Source organism: Cataglyphis hispanica, chromosome 26 (assembly GCF_021464435.1).
Source record: "Cataglyphis hispanica isolate Lineage 1 chromosome 26, ULB_Chis1_1.0, whole genome shotgun sequence".
NCBI lineage: Eukaryota > Metazoa > Arthropoda > Insecta > Hymenoptera > Formicidae > Cataglyphis > Cataglyphis hispanica.
This window is the reverse complement of record NC_065979.1, coordinates 1,632,127-1,650,755: the sequence shown is the minus strand read 5'-3', so window position 1 is coordinate 1,650,755 and position 18,629 is coordinate 1,632,127. Positions and strand designations below refer to the sequence as shown.

At 38.8% G+C, this 18,629-nt stretch overlaps 2 protein-coding genes across 3 annotated transcripts in view; one reads left to right on the top strand and one right to left on the bottom strand.

The window, feature by feature from the left end:
* LOC126858594 (protein-L-histidine N-pros-methyltransferase) overlaps window positions 1–13,178 on the top strand; it is a 37,687-nt gene extending 24,509 nt beyond the window's left edge. Inside the window, exons 3-4 of the mRNA XM_050609059.1 lie at window positions 8,785–8,997; window positions 11,417–13,178. Coding sequence (XP_050465016.1) covers window positions 8,785–8,997; window positions 11,417–11,864 — 661 coding nt within the window. The 3' untranslated portion in view covers window positions 11,865–13,178. The remainder of the gene's footprint in view (window positions 1–8,784; window positions 8,998–11,416) is intronic.
* On the bottom strand, window positions 11,993–17,784 carry LOC126858583 (uncharacterized). 2 transcript variants are annotated; one of them, XM_050609044.1, is made up of 7 exons: window positions 17,569–17,784; window positions 16,666–16,908; window positions 16,185–16,569; window positions 15,673–16,063; window positions 15,428–15,550; window positions 15,156–15,288; window positions 11,993–15,047 (listed from the first exon to the last, which is right to left on the bottom strand). In XM_050609044.1, the coding sequence occupies exons 2-7, from the start codon at window positions 16,905–16,907 to the stop codon at window positions 14,999–15,001; spliced, it is 1,323 nt and encodes a 440-aa protein (XP_050465001.1). In that variant the 5' UTR covers window position 16,908; window positions 17,569–17,784; the 3' UTR covers window positions 11,993–14,998. The 2 variants fall into 2 exon arrangements, with proteins under 2 accessions (XP_050465001.1, XP_050465000.1); XM_050609043.1 differs by lacking the exon at window positions 17,569–17,784 and adding an exon at window positions 17,113–17,510.
* Between the last annotated feature and the right edge of the window lie 845 nt (window positions 17,785–18,629).

Genomic DNA, 18,629 nt, shown 5'->3' with positions numbered 1-18,629 from the left:
AACGAAGTCGAAATGGAGGGAGCTTTTCGTACAACAATAACAAGCCTCGTTACTTACGTATTAATCCATTCTTTCCGGGAAATGCCAGGTAAACGTGATGAAAAAGCAGCGCGTTTTTTCAAAAAGGAGCCTTTTTAAAATTCACCCTTTATCTTTGCAACGCACGCGATGCGCGTAATAATACAGCATTGTGTTGCTTTGTTCTGTTTTTTTTTTTTTTTCTTTTTTTTTCTATGCGGTTTACTAACTATCAATCATATATCCTTACATAAACTCGCATTACTGCGATGTTTCACACATTCATTGTATGCAAATGTAACATAATACAAAAAGGGTGAAACCGTTAGAGAGAAAGTATACTGTTGTTAAATAATTGTAATCAGTAATTACAACACACACATACACACCGCACTAGTTAATCTACAATCTTGACACTATTAAAAATATAATACTTATATTTTACTTATATTATGTCAAGATAACTTGTCAATTAACAATAGTTGGGATTATTGAACATATAATATTTTATATATTGCAAGATACTAAATGTCATAAAACATTTCATTTTAACAATACGAAATGCTTATCTAATATTATTTAATTTCGATATATATTTTTATACGACTCCACATTCTAATATATTTATTTTAAAATCCTGAAAATGCTTTCGTTGAATTGAATTAAATACTAGATTTAATTTTCACGATAATATAATGTCTCTCTCGCTCTATATTAAAAATATGTCATTCCAATAATTTCCAATAAATATATTAAAAATATATTATTCCAATATATTATTCCAATAATATCGTCAAATTTAATAAAAGCCTTTAACATGATATTTATGCTATTATCAAGTCAAATGAAATGTTTTGGACATATTTTTCGTACAATCGAATTTTCGGAAATATATTATTCAATCATCCTGATTCTATGTGTGACTAATGAGGATGAGCATGCAACCCGAGCGCATATATATGCAAGCGCACAGAGTCGCTGGCTCGACTCCGCCGAGTCTGTCGGTGCATAATGCACACGCCGCTGCTGCATCCGAGTTACCGCCACTCTCATGTACATACATATGCTCCCGAAACGAGCGCGCAGCCAAGGAGGAAGGATATGTCCCTGTCTGCTACGTGCGCTGCTAAATATGTCCGGTTAAATAATAAATCCCTTGATTCATACCCGTGCCAGCGCGTCGTCCTCTCGACTGTCGTGGATAAGGATATTCTGAAACGAAATCAAGATCCAATTCTTCAGTTGAAATGCATTCTAACTAGCTATCTCTGACGTTGCACGAGAGAAATTACGCATAATTCATAAATCTATGTTTGCATGAAATAATCGTTCTTTCCTTTCCTCATTTCTGGGCTCGATTTTTTTTTTTTTATTAAAAAACTCGAAGGGATGCATCTTCTAATTAATAATATAATATACTTTTCTAAGCGTGATATTACAATTTTTTGTAAGCAACCGCGATTTCTTTGAACGTGCAGGCTAACGAGATTATTTGTCTCCCTTTGTCTCTCTTTACGACATGCCAACAGTACGCACGACGCTCGTACGCGAATCACGATGTTTAAGGCGTCTAAAATTCAGAAATGTCTCCGTCAAGAGAGGGATTTGCCATAGCCCAGTGCCGCGGGAAGGAGAGAAACGAGTTATAAAAGTATATATTTCCCTGGCGAATAGTGCGCGCCTCGTCCTCTTCGACTTTCCGTCCGCTTGAAAAATCCGATGGCGTCGCGCGCCTTCAGCCGAAATTAACGACCGACTTCGCTGTCACGTTGCAGGAATAAAGCAGCTTGATATTTTGCAGTCATGTTACATACGGTTTTTTTTTCTCTTTTTTTTTACGAAACTCGAAATTGCTGAAAAGATTGGCCTATGTCGATCAATTTCTGCGACCTTAAACACACACACACACACACACACATATATATATATAATTAAAAATAAAATTATATTAATAAATTAATTTAATTGGCAGTTTTGCAATAAAAAGTAAGAGCGAGGAAGATTAGAAATATAAAAAGACTTCAACCCCAACGCACCTAAACAAAAACGGGCAAAATTAACGAAACGAAATAGAGCGAAGAAGAGGGCGTCTCATAAAGTCAGATAAAAGCAGATCAAAGGGGTTGCGTCTGCTCTTAAGCCTCGATATGTGACGTGCGATCTGTGTGCCGCGCAGAGACACACGCACACAATCTCTCGTTTCTATATACACGAGTATGTGTGGACTCTTTTCCGATAGGAATTCACAGAGTCGTCCACTGTACTATATGCGCGCGTCCACTGTACAACGGGGAAGGGGCAAGGAGGGGGAGAGGAGGGTGATGGTAGAGTGGCGGAGCGGCGGATCTAAGGGGTAAAACGAGCGGCCGAGTATATATAAGAGCAGGGGTGGGGAATGAGGGAAGAGCAAGAAATAGGAGCAGGAGGAGGAGGAGGAGGGGGCAATCGTAGAGAGAGTACATAGAGGAAGGAAGAGAGCAGAGGAGAGACTCGCATAACGATCCCGTTTAAGAATCACTCCCTTCTCCTCCCCCCTTTCGTCTCGTCTCTCTCACCCTTCCCCTTTCCGTCTTCTCCCGTTTGTAACCGGGCGAGATAGAACGGGCGACCGTTCCCGACACCCACTTCGTTCACCGACATTTTCCCTCCCCCTCCCCCCCTCTCTCTCTCTCTCTCTCTTTCTCTCCGCACCCTCCCAATCTCTCGACAACCCCCTGTCGAAGGGACAGCATTTGCAAAACTCCGACGTGTATAATAATTATTATTGTCCACGGTGCCTCTCTCATCCCTGCCTCCCTCTGTTACCCCCTCGGCGCCTCCCGCCCGTCCTCCCCCCCCTTTCGACGGCCGCGATGGCGTGGTCTCCCCTCCAACTGCTGTGGACAGGGTGGTCCGTGGTCCACGCCTACCCAGCATCCCCAGCTTCGGAATGACGTTCGCTCAACTTCCCCTCCGCGCGCGCTTTCTCAATCCCTGACACCCACCCCCTTGGATCTCGCGAGCTCGTTCCCGCGTTCTATGTGCTCCGTCAACGAAGAAGGACCGACAAAAGCGGAAAGAGGGAGAGAGAGAGAGAGAGAGAAGATAGAGCTAACGAGAAGCCGTGCCGGTACAGGGAATGCTAAATACACCTCGGTCCCCTCTACCCCTCCGGCTCTCTTTCTCCTTCCCGCCATCCCCTTCCTCGTCGATTCTCCGATCGGTCCATGTGTCTCGGTCCGTGTCTCCTTCTCGCTCTCGTACCGTGACATCCCCACCCCCGCCCTGGAGCGGACCCCGCCGTGCACGATGGTCCCCACAAAATAAATTCACCCCCTCCGTCGAGTTTCCTCTCCCTCGCCGAGTCGACCGGCTGGCGAAGGTGGCCGATGTTCGCCGAAGAACTCCACTTACATTGTCACTACGTCGCGCGAAGCATGTCGTTCTTGTTAGAGTACGTCTGTGTGGGTGCCCATGGCGTTTACAGGCGTGTACAACAGTAGACGCGCACCTTCTCTATTCACGTTTCTGCCATCTCCTGTATACGTGTGTCTGTGTGCATGTATAGGCGTGTTTGTGTACGCTTGCGTGTGGGGCTAACGTCGATTGTATAATCGCGAAAGGCACGGGGAAGATGGGGCGCAATGATATCAGAGCGAAGCATCCTCGGCTCCTTTCCCGTGCGCTTTCTTTCGCGCGCTCGCTTCCCTTTTACGTCCTTTCACCTAGCCATATTTTTGTTCATCACACATCGTCGGCCAATTACCGCCAATGCACCGTACGTTGCCCTTTTGCCTCTACACCGGCTCGTTTAGCGTTAAACTTCGAATGTTTGACATTGCATCAGCTGTTTAACGTCAAACTTCAAATGTTTGACATTTATTTTCACATATTATTTGATTTTTATTACCGTATAATTAATAAGCGGAAGGAGATAACAAATCAAGAAAAATTCTTGAGAAAGTAAGAATAATTTGTATCTTTTTTATGTGTTTTTTATCTTAGTATAAAAACTATAATTAAGTCCCACGCTTATTTAGACGCTTTGACTTTCTTAAAGGAAATTTTGATAACTTCTTGCATTCGGCAATGGCCAATGATCTATGAAATTTTCCTAGTTTTACCAGTTGCTTTGCTTTCTTCGATTCGAAATACATTTTTCACGCTGGCGGACATTGATTGAGTGCACCTAAGGAAAGTAATATCGTAAGAATTTACCGGTACCAAGTTTTGATCAGCATAAGATATAGTGAAAATAAGTTATTTTTCTTTTTTCTCTGACAATGTCCACCAAATTTATAATTATATCTAGTCGTTTAACTATCGAAACATTATTACTGAGACATTTTATAATAAAAAATGCAACTATTATTTACAAAAGAAAAATATTATATAAAAAATTATAACTTATACACATCGTCAATTAAGAAATCGATATTAATGTCCCTAAATAATTGACGTAATAAATTTTGTTTATATATCGACTGTATGAAATAATAACAACGTCAGTAAACAAATAAATCTTATGTCGCATTAAACAGTGATAACAGGAATATATTAACGATCTCGAAAAGCAATCTCGTTCGATGATACAGAAGGAATTTGAACATATCGGAGGAACTGACGAGAGAATTGACATCAAGGAAATAAAAAAGGAAGCGCAAGAGAGAGAGAGAGAGAGAGAGAGAGAGAGAGAGAGAGAAAGGTCAGGACGCGCAGCTCCGTTCAAAACGACGACAAACGAAGGTAAAGATGACTGGTCAGATTTCTTAAGTGTTGCCCCAATCAGATCCCATGTCACTCGGTTCATTAATCCATTCAGGACGAACTCTGAAAAGTTCCGTCCTGCGCCAGATATTACAGAATTACATTTACGTTCGCGTACTTAATGACGTGAATACGTAATGGTCATTCGAATCGCGCGTACTCTCGAGCCTGACGAGATCCAATCGAGTTATCATCGTGCTATATATATATATATATATATATATATATATATATATATATATATATATATACACATACATACATACATATCTCTTATAACCCTTTAGAGCGTACAGTCCTAACGCGCGATGTTCTTAACGCAATCTTTCGACATAATTTTCGAGGCAATCAATGCATAAAAAAATTTATATTTATATTTAATGTATATATTTATATTAATATTAATATTTATTTATATTATTTAATAGCCTTTTGCACTTCCATAAATTCTTTTATTTCTTATTTTTTTATTTGTATTAAAAATGACAATTTATAATGAGAACATATTTAAAATAGTAAACATATGTATACCTCGTGATTAATTAAAAGACAATAAAAAAAAAATTAAAGAATTTTAAATATGGCGATTTCTCAGAGCGATCATGTCTAGAACACACAAGATCTATCTTAAAATTTATCTGGCTTAATGCGGGGTCAATAATGACACCAATGACAGTAAATCAGCTGATATTTGACATCCTCTTCGATTACATTACGCCCTAAGTGCATCTCGCTCGCGCGCGGCGATTATGCTCACGCGTAATATCCCGTGAGGATATATTCGCGAAAGAAGAAAATCGCATGGAGCGAAGGGGAACAAGAAGAAAAAGCCAACCACCGATGCCCGGCGATCTCGCTCGACCGAGGATTTGCAAACAATGGCGCCTTAGCGCGCGGCGCGTTTCGATCGCGGCTCGATACGCATCGCATTTACATATTATTGCTATTATTAGGTAAACGATCCTCCGCCGAGCGTCTCTTTAACACTACTCGCTCGCTCTCTCGCTCTCCGCACTATTTTACGACCATGAAGGACCCGCATGGAGCTTCCTCGCCACGTTCCGATAAAAGCCCAAGCTTTAAGCTCCGACAGAGCGTTCGGTCCGGCGACAAAAATTGAAGCACCGCCCGGGCCGAGAGAGTGGGTGGCTGGAATTGTAAATAATCGTCCTGCGGGGAGATGCTTATCGGCCGTACACGGCGCTATCCTGTCCTCGCCGCCGGCGAGCCGACTATCAGTGTCCGTGGCATCTACTCCTAAATCGATTTCGAACCGGCATCTCTAAATGTATATAGATAAGTCGCGCGTTAGAAAGAGGGAGATAGAGAGAGGAGTATTAGCAAAATATTTGTCGAACTTGATTTTGATTCTCATTCCGGAAAGGGCGATAAGCTTCTAATCTACGATTGAGCTTTTTTTATTGAACGCGTTATCGATTAATAGTTTGTCTAACGATATTTAAAATATATTTGAAATCTTTATGAGAATTAATATTAATAAATGATGTTTATGCTCTTGTCATTTTGAAGGTAAAAAATATTTTTGCATATATGCGAAAATTCTTTCGAGAAAGCCGACTTTAATCTTTTTACAAACAACGATATATTAAAATATTAATTATTTTAAACAAAATTTATACTCTTGTATATATAATCATACAACACACACACACACACGTACGCACACGCGCGCGCGCGCGCTTGAATTTTATAAATGTTTTTATGTTTTTATTCAATATTTTCTGAAGTTTGTTATGTCAAATCTAACTGTAGTGTCTCTAAGAAACAAGTAAGAATTATATAATTTTTTTATTTACACATTTTTACAAAAAATTTATGACAAGTTCAATATCATTTACAAATTTCTGATACCGATGTGTGATTAAAATTTATCATTCTGTGATCAATCTCTAGATATAATTACTCCGTGTTTTTTGACATTTCTCGTTTTAAGCGCGGCAACGGCGTGGCTAGACCGCGTGACGCCGGGTCCGAATTAAAGCCACACTTTTACGGCTCGGGATTCGCCTCCGAGTTCAAACGTAGTAAAAAAGAAAAAGATGATCTGATAAAACAGAATACGCAGAGCTTGAAGAGACAGACAGAGAGAGAGAGGGACAGACACGGGAGGAAGTTCGAAATCGCGGGCGAGGAGGAAGATATGGCGGAAGGAATGAGGGGGAGCGGGATTGGAGAGGATTGTATGCGAGTGGATAAGCGCATACAATGGAGGAAGCGAGCGGGAGAAGAGGAGCCGGGAGAGCAAAAGCGGCGAATTAATTGTCGCTCGCGCCGCCGACGACGACGACGAAGCCGCTGCGATCTGCGGGGCCTGATTTGTGGACCGCGCAATATATATCACCGCCGGCCACACGCACGCGTATGCGTGCCTGAATGTGTCTCGCTTTCTCCTTTCCCATCTCTGTTTCTCTCTTTCGCTCTTTTCCACTCGGAATTCGCGACGGAGATTGCGAGGACGATGTGACTGTACTGAGATTGCTGCTAGTGCCTGACAATGGAAACAAGCCGAGGAAAGGAGAGAGTATACGTGGAAGAAAGAGGATACGTATGTATAAAGGAGAAAGAGAGATGGAAGGATAAAGAGGGAAGAAGAGAGAGGGAGAATAGGAGAAGGGGGAAAATACGGGAGAGAGAAACGAGGAATGAGAATAGAAACGAGACCGCGACGTACGATGCTGAGGAGCGAGGGGGGGGAGGAAGATGGGAAAGGGTGAGGAGGGGGGTGACTTAAGGATCCGCAGAAAGAAGGAACAAGGTAGAGAAGCTGGACGATACTACGAACAATGCGCCAACCGGGTCCGCGAGTTTCCCTCCGTTCCTCCCTGCCTCTCCCTCCTTCTCTCCATCGTTTCTCGCCGCGCTCTCCGTTTCTCTTTCTTATTCTTGTTTATTATTCAATGGGGCCAGAAGGTGCTCGTTAATTGATGGCACCGGCTATGGCCGAACGGCGCGGAAGAGGGAAAGAGGAAACCGAAGGGAGAGAGAGAGAAAAGAGGAATCGAAACGGACGGTGGGGAGGGGGGGGGGGGCAGTCTCTGGACCACCATCGCCTTATTTATAATGCCGGGGATAACCGAATTCACGATCAAAATCCCGCGTTCCGCGGCATTGATGGATCACCGTGCGCCGCGCGACGTCGCGACGACTCCGGTATTTTCAAATGAACCCGCCCCTTTTTCCTCACGATGCCTCCGCACACGGTGAGGAGAGGCTGAGGGATGGGGGTGGAAGCCAGCCGTATTCTCTCCCCGTCCTCCTCTCCCTCGCCGCTCTCTCCTCCCTGTCCCCCCCCCCCTTACCTTTAGGATGACATCGACGAATTCCGCGGGGCAACCTGCTGCCGCCTTAGAGATGCCTCGGGGATTCGATTTCTATATGCAGGTGTTCGTTTCTTCGATCGATCGATAGCGAAGAACCGCAAGATCGGATCTCGTCTCGATGTTTTTAAAAAACAAAAAGACAAAAAGTTTTAAAAAGTTTATGAGATAAATTTAATTCGATTGAAGCATATGTATTAACAGATTGACATTGGATATCTATGTCGCTTAAATGCAGTTTTTATCTTAAAAAATACAGATTGCTTGCACATGTCTTATCGAAACAAATTTTTTGTGTTAACGAATTTATTCCGTTACTTCATTAATTTAAAAATAATTATATATTTTTTAATGTTAGAATTAATTTTATTGATTAAAACGACATAAAATTGATGAAAATATAAAGTATCTATTATCTTTTATTATTTTTGCCATATTATTTTATTCTTTCATTTATATTAATCATTTTTACTTCTTATCCAATGGCATATTTTTAAATTTCAAAAATAAATATTAAAAATAAATAATAATTTTAAAATAAATAATTTTTAAAAATAATTGTTAGCCCGAAAACAATTAAATATAAATTATTACGCGAAATAAAAGAATATTTTGTTAAACACTCTGAGTTATACGTTTGTGCAGAATAGATGCTTTATAACGAAAATTCGAATTATTGCAGGCTTCTCGGCCGCGGCTCTATGCACGTGTTCTCCAGCGAACAATTTCAAAAGCTAATGGACGCAAGCGGCTTCACGGGCCCCTGGCATTCCTTAGTGGACCTCGGGGCAGGTGATGGCGCAACCACCGCCCACGTGGCGCATCTCTTCGAGAAAGTGTACGCTACGGATATTTCACCCCCCATGAGGTGGGCTCTGGCAAAGAGGAAATTCACGTATGTAAATTATATTAAATACAGCAGCTCGTTTGGGTTCTTTTAAATTGCCTTGATTTTTAAAACAATATAATAATAACGATAAAAATAATAATAAATTATGTCAGAGAAGTCTATAATCAAAAATCGATATGTTATAATAAATCATGCTTGATTCAATTTTATTTATATACGAAATATCTGTTAGCAATTAACATTTCTACATATTTAATTCTTTTTAATTTGATATAAAAATATATAAAATAGTTTAATCTATTAATATCTAAAAATTGAAGACTGAAAGATTTAATTTGATTGAATTTTGCGAATACTTTTTTATAATTTATATATGTAAATAAAATTTATATAAAAAAATACATAACGCGCGCGTATTTGCCTAAAAATTTGATATGTAAATATTCCGAAATCAATCGTTATTACAGTCATTGTATGTGCAAATGCAAAGGCAATTCGATTCGTATATCTTGAAAAGAATCCCTACTGACTGGGCGAGAATTTTTCAACTACAAAGCTCCCTTGCGAGTGCAGAGTCGCATATGCGAGAACGTGAAACAGATTACATTCTTCGAATCGAATACGAGCGACCAAAGGTGGGCGGTGGAATCTCCGTTGCTTGAACGTGTATTTGCATTTTCTCGGTGACACACAGATTCCCGCGACACGTATCTTATTCTCATCACAGTTTAAAGCGCTGTATTCACGATTTAATGTTTTCGTTTCTGTGAAAATTATTCAAAAATTCATCTATTTATTTACGCTATCGTACATGATAATAATCGTAAATATTTATAGACTGTTCTACTCGATGCACCTTTCCATTGATTCTTAATCGAATTTTAAATTTTTTCCATCGGGAAATTTTTCCTAGATCTGCAATTTTCCTTCTTCTCTTTTATTTAATTTTTCTACATTAAAGTTTTAACAAATTAAAATTTATTTGAAATTGAACAAATGAGATAAAGTTTTATGATTTATTATCTTTGAAGCTGTATTTATTATTATTATCTGTATTATCAATAATTATATATTATTATTAATTATTATTATTATCAATAATTGTTATGTATTATTATATATTATTATTATCAATAATTGTTATATATTATTACTATATATTATTATTATTATTAATAATTATTATAATTATTAATTTCTTGATTTTCATTGACTTATCGCAGAGTAATTATTGTTGCCTTGACATTATTATTACAGAAAAATTTGTCCATAAAAATCATAAATTAAAGGGGCTCTGATGAATCTGGATTATACTAGAATAGAGCTGCGAATTCTTTATACGAAGATTATGTCAAGAGAGAGAAAAAAGGATACATGCAATTTATGCAAATGAATGTAACGCGAATCGGATCAATAAGAGATCAGTGTGCGGATGTTCGCGGTTACTCGATACAGATTCTCGATAATGTAAGCACGCGCGATTATGCGCGTCGTTGCCGAACGAATTGAGGGGCTATCACGAACGGTATTATTACGGTTATCTCAAAAACGTGGGTCTCATTATAAAGTGAGATAAGATAATTGATTCGACAGGTTCGGTCCATTCGCACGCCGGGATGATGTATAAAAGTGGCACGCTCGTCGACATGTCGGTACGTAATATCGTCAACGCCACTAACAAGTTTATTGCACCGAATTGATTGGAATAGAAGTTTACGCTGGCTTTTACGCTATCAGCCGACACCATCGCCGAGCTTGCTTTCTTCTTTTTTTTTTTTTCATCGCCACTCGAATTTTAAATGAACGGCCGTGCATGCGATGGATTCGTAACTCGTTTTGTAGGAGTTCTATCTTCGAGTATCTTCCAGTTGTTTCATGTAAAATTTGTAAAAAACTAAAGTTTTGTGTATGTTCGAAATTTGCGTTTTTGAAAATATATTTCCATCTCGATTTTTGTTAAGAAAGACAAGCTCAATTCTCATCAATGATTAACTAAAATATCTACTCGGATTATGTATTTTTGAAAGAGCTTTTTCCAGAAAAATTCTCGATTCTTTAATTGTATAATTATGGACTAGATTTTGGAAGCGAATTAAATTTGATTTTTTGAAAAATTCACAAAAATTAAATCGACAGCTGTCTGGTAATTATCACGCATGTATACTTATTATATTAATGAAACTTATTAAAGTGTATTAACAAGATAATTTGTATGTATGAAGTAATAAATGTTAATTTTTAATTATTATTATTAATGAGGGAATTTGTTCGCATATGTTTATCATACATCTTTTTATACTTTCTACATTCCTTAAAACAAAATAAAATCTTAAAATAATCAGAAAATAATGAAATGTTAAAATTATAAAAATTGCGCACAAACGCTATAAATATTCAATTAATCCAAGATACAGAAAATCTCTCGTTAAATAATGTATCTTATTTTTTACACGCTTTTGTACAGAGTACTCGATGTGGAGAGATGGCACCAGGAAGCCGGTCCTTTTAATGTCATTCTCTGCCTGAATCTTCTCGATCGTTGCGACCGTCCAAACACTCTACTGAGGTTACTGAGAACCTCGCTGGCTCCTGGCGGCAGGTTGGTCGTCGCTCTGGTATTGCCGTTCAGTCCCTACGTCGAGGTCGGCGAGAGGGGTAATCACAAACCGTCGGAGTATCTGCCGGTGCGAGGAAACGGACTCGAGGCCCAAATAGCCGGACTGATCGACCGGGTTTTCGCTCCGGTGGGTCTTCGATGTCTTGTCTGGAGCAAACTGCCGTATCTCTGCGAAGGTGACTTGGGACAGTCGTACTATTTTCTGGACGACGTGATCTTCGTGCTGGAAGCGCAGCCAGTTAATACACGATCCTGCGAATTCGTCGATGGTGTTTCGTTGCGAAGAAACTTTTAGGGTTTGAGCAGGTCTATGCATAGGGTCTAGTAGGTATGACGTGAAAAAAAAAAGGACATGATAGGGAAGAAGGCGAGAGATTAGAAGACGAAAGAGAGAGAGGTACGAAAAAGAAAGAGAGCGATACGATCCTTTCACACTTGTAAAAACTTTAATAATTGCTGTCATGAGTTAGAATTATGCGAGAATACAGAAGAGCAATACTGGCAAGCGACGACGAGCTTAATGTGCAGACACAGCAGTTAGCGTTTGGTGTACGAATATCGATTGGCGATCCGAGTTTAAAAAGAGAACAACGGATCGACATAACGGTGCGCATTTTACAATCTTTTATCATCTTATTGTTGAATTCGGTGCGGAAACGTGTACACGGTTTTCTATGGTATAGATAATAACGAGCGCGAGAATAACGAGATCCGGAAACGAAATCTGTATTTCTTCTTCTTTCGCCCTTTTCCTTAATGTGCTCGACTCCGTTCGAGAACGTCCCTCTTGAATCCAAATCTTTGTGGTCTCGCTAATTATAATGATGAATGATTAAATATTCTCAAAAAAACAATGTTAAAGTTATTGTATGTATGTATGTATGTATGTGTATATAGCGTCAGTCGCAGTGACATTGCAGCGATAAAGTTGATCTTAAACGGGTAACGCGAAAAACGAATCTTTTTAGATTTTAATAATAATTTAATTTAGAAACGTAAAATGATGATGTCAAAGACTAGACTAGAACGAATAGGGGAGAGTAAAACTGTCTTACTGCAGTTTTGCGACTTTTGCTTTAAAAAGATAAATTTCTCATCACATATTTTGAGCAATTGTACGATTGTGTTCAAATAATTAATAGGCGAAGATGGACTATAGATTAATCTCGAACGCAGCCCTCAATGTCTCACGAAATTCTATTCTACATGTCAGATCAACACTCTTCTTCTCTCTCGTCAGACTCTGTTTCCGCACTCCCTTTTCTCCGTTTGGCATAAATTGCAGCGACTTAGTCATGGATATGCTTAATTGTGCATCGGTTATATGACCGACCAATTGCAAGACAAACGATGGTACGTTTGCATTTCTTTTTTTACGTAATAATAACTACTATAAGAAAAAAAAAAGTCCATCTAGTTATTGGAAATACACTTTGGTGTACAACAAGTTATCGTCGAATTATGAACCATATTGCAGCAGCCTCTTTGTCCATATATATATACGTATATGTATGTCAACAAAAAACGCAGTCTACAGAAGCCGGATCTGCGTTCGTTTAAATCACTATACGTCAAAAATAAATAAAGAAAACTGCTATTGAGAAAATTATTCTTCAGATTTGTTAATCGTATCTCTGTATGTATCCCATTTCTAATTGCAACAAATATAGAACGAAAAAGAGAGAAATTATTTTAAAATATGAAAGATTAATCTGCCGAACAGGGAATCAGAAAGGAACAAAACAAACATATTAATACTATACAGATCATGGATCCGACTCCTAAAATGGTAATCGATCGGCACATTCGCTGCATACGTGTGTAGTAAATATAACAGATACATGTATAGAAAGACATCTTTAACATACGCGCATTCATATAAAATTTTGCTATTTGATAGCCAAAACTCCGCAGTCTCTCTCAGATGCACACATGCAGATCTCACAAAACACAGCCCACGCATTCGAGTACCGCGCGCTATTTTCCATTCGCGGTACACATCGTTTCTTATACATTCAAAGACGAATGCCTATTACCTTATCGAAAAAGAAGGAAACATTTTATCTCGTATCGTTTATATGCGCGTATAACAATCGAGTGGGAAACGATTTTACTCCAGCAATTATTACGATATGCCATTTATTCTCGAGGCAGCGATCGATCAAAATCACAAACGCAATCCTCCAATACGTAGTTTTTATTTCGCAAGAATAAAAACGTTTCTGCATAATAATACTTAGTGCACGGTGAAAAGTCTTTGAGCGTCAATGCAAAATTCCCAAATGACGCAATGATTTTCGTTTTTTTTTTTGTTTTTTTTTTGTTTTTTTTTTTTCCTTTACTATATATGTATGTAGATATATATATATATATATATATATATATATATATATATATATATATTAAGAAATAATCTGTTTCTTAAAAAATATCTATGAATTGACCAATGACTTTTTTACGTGCACAACGCATATACTGCCCATGGAGCTTAAAAATTAGTTCACAGCTTTTAACATTCGTACTCGCATGCTTGATCAGCAAACAGTATTAGAAATAACAACAATATATATTCATTTTATCCTTAAAAATAAATAATAACGCATACATATCTCTTTTTGAAGAAAATATATATACATAAATTGAACACACAACAATTTTTTTTTGCTAATTGAATAACTCCGCCTTATGTTAATTGAAAGCTACTATAAAGAATATATTATATCTTACAAAATAAACAATTAAAAACATATGAAATAAAATAATGTGAAACTTGGTAATAAAAAAAATCGTCTTTATGCATCTATGCTGCGAACATTAAATATCAATTAGTAGCAAAAGCTTTTGTACCAGGCCAATTTAGTTTTGCTTCTTATTCCGAGCTTAAGCTTATATATGTGTAACAATTTTATACATAGTATATAAAAAAGTCCTATGCGATATATTATTAATCAGGTAATCGTTGGAACACAAGCGGCAAAATTGTTAAATTGATATAGTAAAATATAAATACTGTTCATACTGCGCGTGTATTACTTTCATCGTAGCGTCAATTCGCTCGACATTCGGTATATAACGCGGGTTTAATCGATATATTATTCACCGAATAAGCCCCATAGGCAGAACAATTACAATACAGTCAAATTACAGCGATAAAATAAAATTAATAAGGATCCCTAAAATGACGCGGTGTGAGTTTAGTCCTACATATAAATCTTTTTTTTTCTCGCTACTCACGTTTATCACAGTCCACGCATGACTCATTTTGTCTCTTAGTATTTGAAGTCCTAAACGCCAACAACTTTTTTGAGCAATCCATCGGGTTGTTTAAATACGAAACACCCAGCTAATCAATAAACATCTTGTGACTAGAACATCATAGAGCGCAAAAAGACGAAACTTGGTCTGTCGCGAGTGAAGCGAAGACGACGCTTAATCTAACTTACGCTGTTCGCACAATTCTTCCATTCCACCCGCTTTTCTGTTAAAAAAAAAAAAAAGAGAAAAAAAAACATTTTAATAATAAAGAGATAATAGAAATTAATAATAGAGCTAAAGTTTGTAATGTTATAAATATTAAAACACTCACAATGTTGACAAATAAGGAGCACCAGAATGATCTAATCGGTGTTTATCTTCATTCTTCCAGCTCGAAACTGGTATATGCGGAGGTGGCAAGAAGCTTCTCAACGATTGTACAAGCTGTATTGTATCGACCAATGCTGCAATCAAAAATAAACAATATAAAAATCTCTGTAAATTATTTTGATGAAGAGAAGCGGTATAAAATATCACAGTGCTATAAATTCTAAATGAGAGAAAAGTAAAAAAAAAAGACAACTTGTAACGAAATGAAATTACTTTTTTGCAGAGCCTCGGATTGCTTGCCATATGGTTTGCACATCGCCGGTCGTACACAGGCTTTCATCCTTGCCATGTTCTTCATCACTTCTGCGAAAGCACGCACAATCTTCTCTTGACCACCTGAAACAATAAAGTATATCCAGTACATGCATTAAAATATATAATTTGAATGTTTCTTAGAATACATTTAAAAAGCGTGCATTGTATCGTATATGTACGTTGTGTTGCATATACTTAATCACCTTCCGAATTTGCAGATGATGACCGAGATCCTTTTTCATTTTCTAAAGGCCATGCACCATTGTGCAATGCCAACAGATCCTTGTTGGCATTTCCTATTCCTTGTAAGTTACCCAAACCAAGTCCAGTGAGATTGTCCAAGTTATCCAAATTATTGCGTAAGAAGTCTGTCAACTTATGATCAGAGATTGGAATATTAGGTATTAGAGATTCATAATGTTGCTTGCCAGATGACACTTTTTTCTCTTGCGATACAGGCCGATGCGGAATATTCAATGATGGACGGCTTGGAGGACGTTGAAGATTCATTTGATTACCAGCACCTCTCATCTCCGCTAAATCTGCTGCGGATCCTCCTCCCATATGTGTATTTGGATTAGCACTACCTAGTGTCTACAAGTAAACATTAAATAAATACATATATACAAATTAAAAATACACATTAAATTAAAAAAACTTAGTTTGCATAATAGCAAGAAAGCAGAAAATATATAGGAATAAGAATTTTACTCACTGCCTGAAAATCTGTACTATGTGGAAAACTGCTACGCAAAAGAGATGCAGTCGCTTCATTTTCCTGGATATAAGTTGGTGCCATGTGACCCATCTTCTGAGTGAGTTCCAGTTGATTTTTATAATAACGACAAGCGGGATTGGGACAGTTTTGCACGACTTCTATGATAAATTCCTTTTCCATTCCAAAACATTCTCTTCCAATAGTATAAGACTCCATGACTGCTCTGACTGTACCCTCCAAGCCCAAATGTAAGCCATGCGGGCCATTCATATGTTTCAACATGACAGCATTGGCAAAGTGTTCATAGGGAAGTATTATCTTTCCATTTTCTCTGAGGACTAGTCTTCCCTGTGAATCCAATGCTACTCGAGATGCCATCATCCTGTAAATAAATGAAACATAGCAAATATTTTAAATAAATAAGTTGCATTTATATATGTAATTATATATATAATTATAAAATAATATTTATCCTTACTGTAAATAAGCAGCGCTTGGCATCATGGAGGCATCCTTAAATTCTGAAAAACATTGTAGCAGCTCAATGCTGGGATTCCATCCCTTATTTTGCAAATATGCTTGTAACAACATGTACATCTTCTCCGTGACGTAACCAGCACTGCTCGGTGCAGCAGAGTAGCCTGATCCTCCACCTGGTGGACCCATTTCTGTTTGCATACCTTTGGCAACAATGTTCTTCATAGTTTCCGCCAAGTCCATTCTGCATGTATATATAATTGGATATATAAACTTCTTGGCGCAACAAAATCTCTTTATGAATATAAATAAATCCTTTTGATATATTTATACAAAATCGTAATATTTAAATATCACTTGTGTGTAAGTATAAAAAAAGACATGGTCCTTCGAGCACAAGAGAGCACAGAGGTACCTATGTACATAATAAATAAAAAAGTAAACATACACAAATATAGGCATTTAATGGTCAGCCAACGATCGATACACGCCTCGATAATTCCCCTGTTTATCCGTTATCGCGCGCGATTCCACGATTCGAAAGAGAATCGTCAGGATCTCGCCGGTGAACGTCAGCGGACATTATCGAGGACTTTGACGCGTTGAGATTCCAGCTGTACGGAACTCTCGAGTCGCGATGCCGCTCGTCGAGATTACCGAACGAGTCAGCCGTCGACGACGGTGTGACACGGCGCGATCATACATCGTCGTCGTCGTCGCCGAGTGTCCGGACGCCTATCGCGCTCATCGCGGCTCTCTCGGCCACCGGCCATTGTTATCGTCCCGAAGCGAGCCGGCGGAACCGATAAAAAAAGTGCTCGGCCGCGAGCGAGCCACCGCCCCCCTTCCGACAAAACGCGCAAGGGGGGACCCCGCAACCGTACTCTCGGAGTAGTACACTCACCCCGTATCGCGGGCCGCCACACCGCTGCTCCACTCACGTGGCGTAACCCGGACAGCCCGAGAAGCAGCCCGTCCGTCACCGTTAATCGCCGTTACTCGGCATCGCCTAATTAATTAAGCGCCCCCCCGGATCACATTTGCAAATAACATAAATCGCGATAATTATTTCCGCGAGGGTCACTTGCACGGTCCGCCGCCAGGGGCGCCCCGCGTTCTACGCGCTTTTCGGCTTTGGCATATACTACTCTCGTGTGCGGATCCCGTATATGTATATGTGCATGTATACATACGTGCGCCGCGCGACCCGGGTATACGTGCGTGTGCGCGTACACACGAGGCGACCCGGCTGCGCTTACGCGACGCTACTTTGCGCATTTATCAATATTACTTTTTGCAATTGATATATTACGCCGCCCTGCGACCGGCCCGGCCCGCCACGCCGCGCGACCAATTAAACCGCCGTGCCCGCGCCCGCGCGCGCGCGCGTCTCATCCACTGCTCCGAAAATTACGCGCGGTCATTGAACTCTGCGAATTGCTTCCCGAACGTCGGTGCGGGATCGAGCTATGTTGAAAAAAATCATTATGATGACACAATGTAATGATTATATATTACAATCTACAAACCTTTTATGAATTACTTTTTTTCTGCTAATTATACAGAGTGTCCCAAAATTAGACATATATACACATTTCAGGTACAATGGTTATATAAAGGACACCAAACAAACCAATTTTGTCAAACTCTTGTCCGCATATGAGCCGTTTTGACACTAGAGAATCAAAAATTGATAAGAAAATCCGAAAATTGTTTTGATGAAACTTTATACACATATATAGGGGGAGGAGGAGGGGATAAATAGATGAATTTAGAAATTTTCAGTTATAAAAATTCTAGAAGGAGAAATCATAGTAGAGGCTTTTTGCCTTTTTCGATATATCTCGAAAATCATTTGAAATATCAAAAAATATTTCATACAAAAATTTCATGGTAAAAATATCTTTATTTAATCACATTAATAAAAAATTTGAAAAATAATTTGTTTCAAAAGTTTTTGCCCTT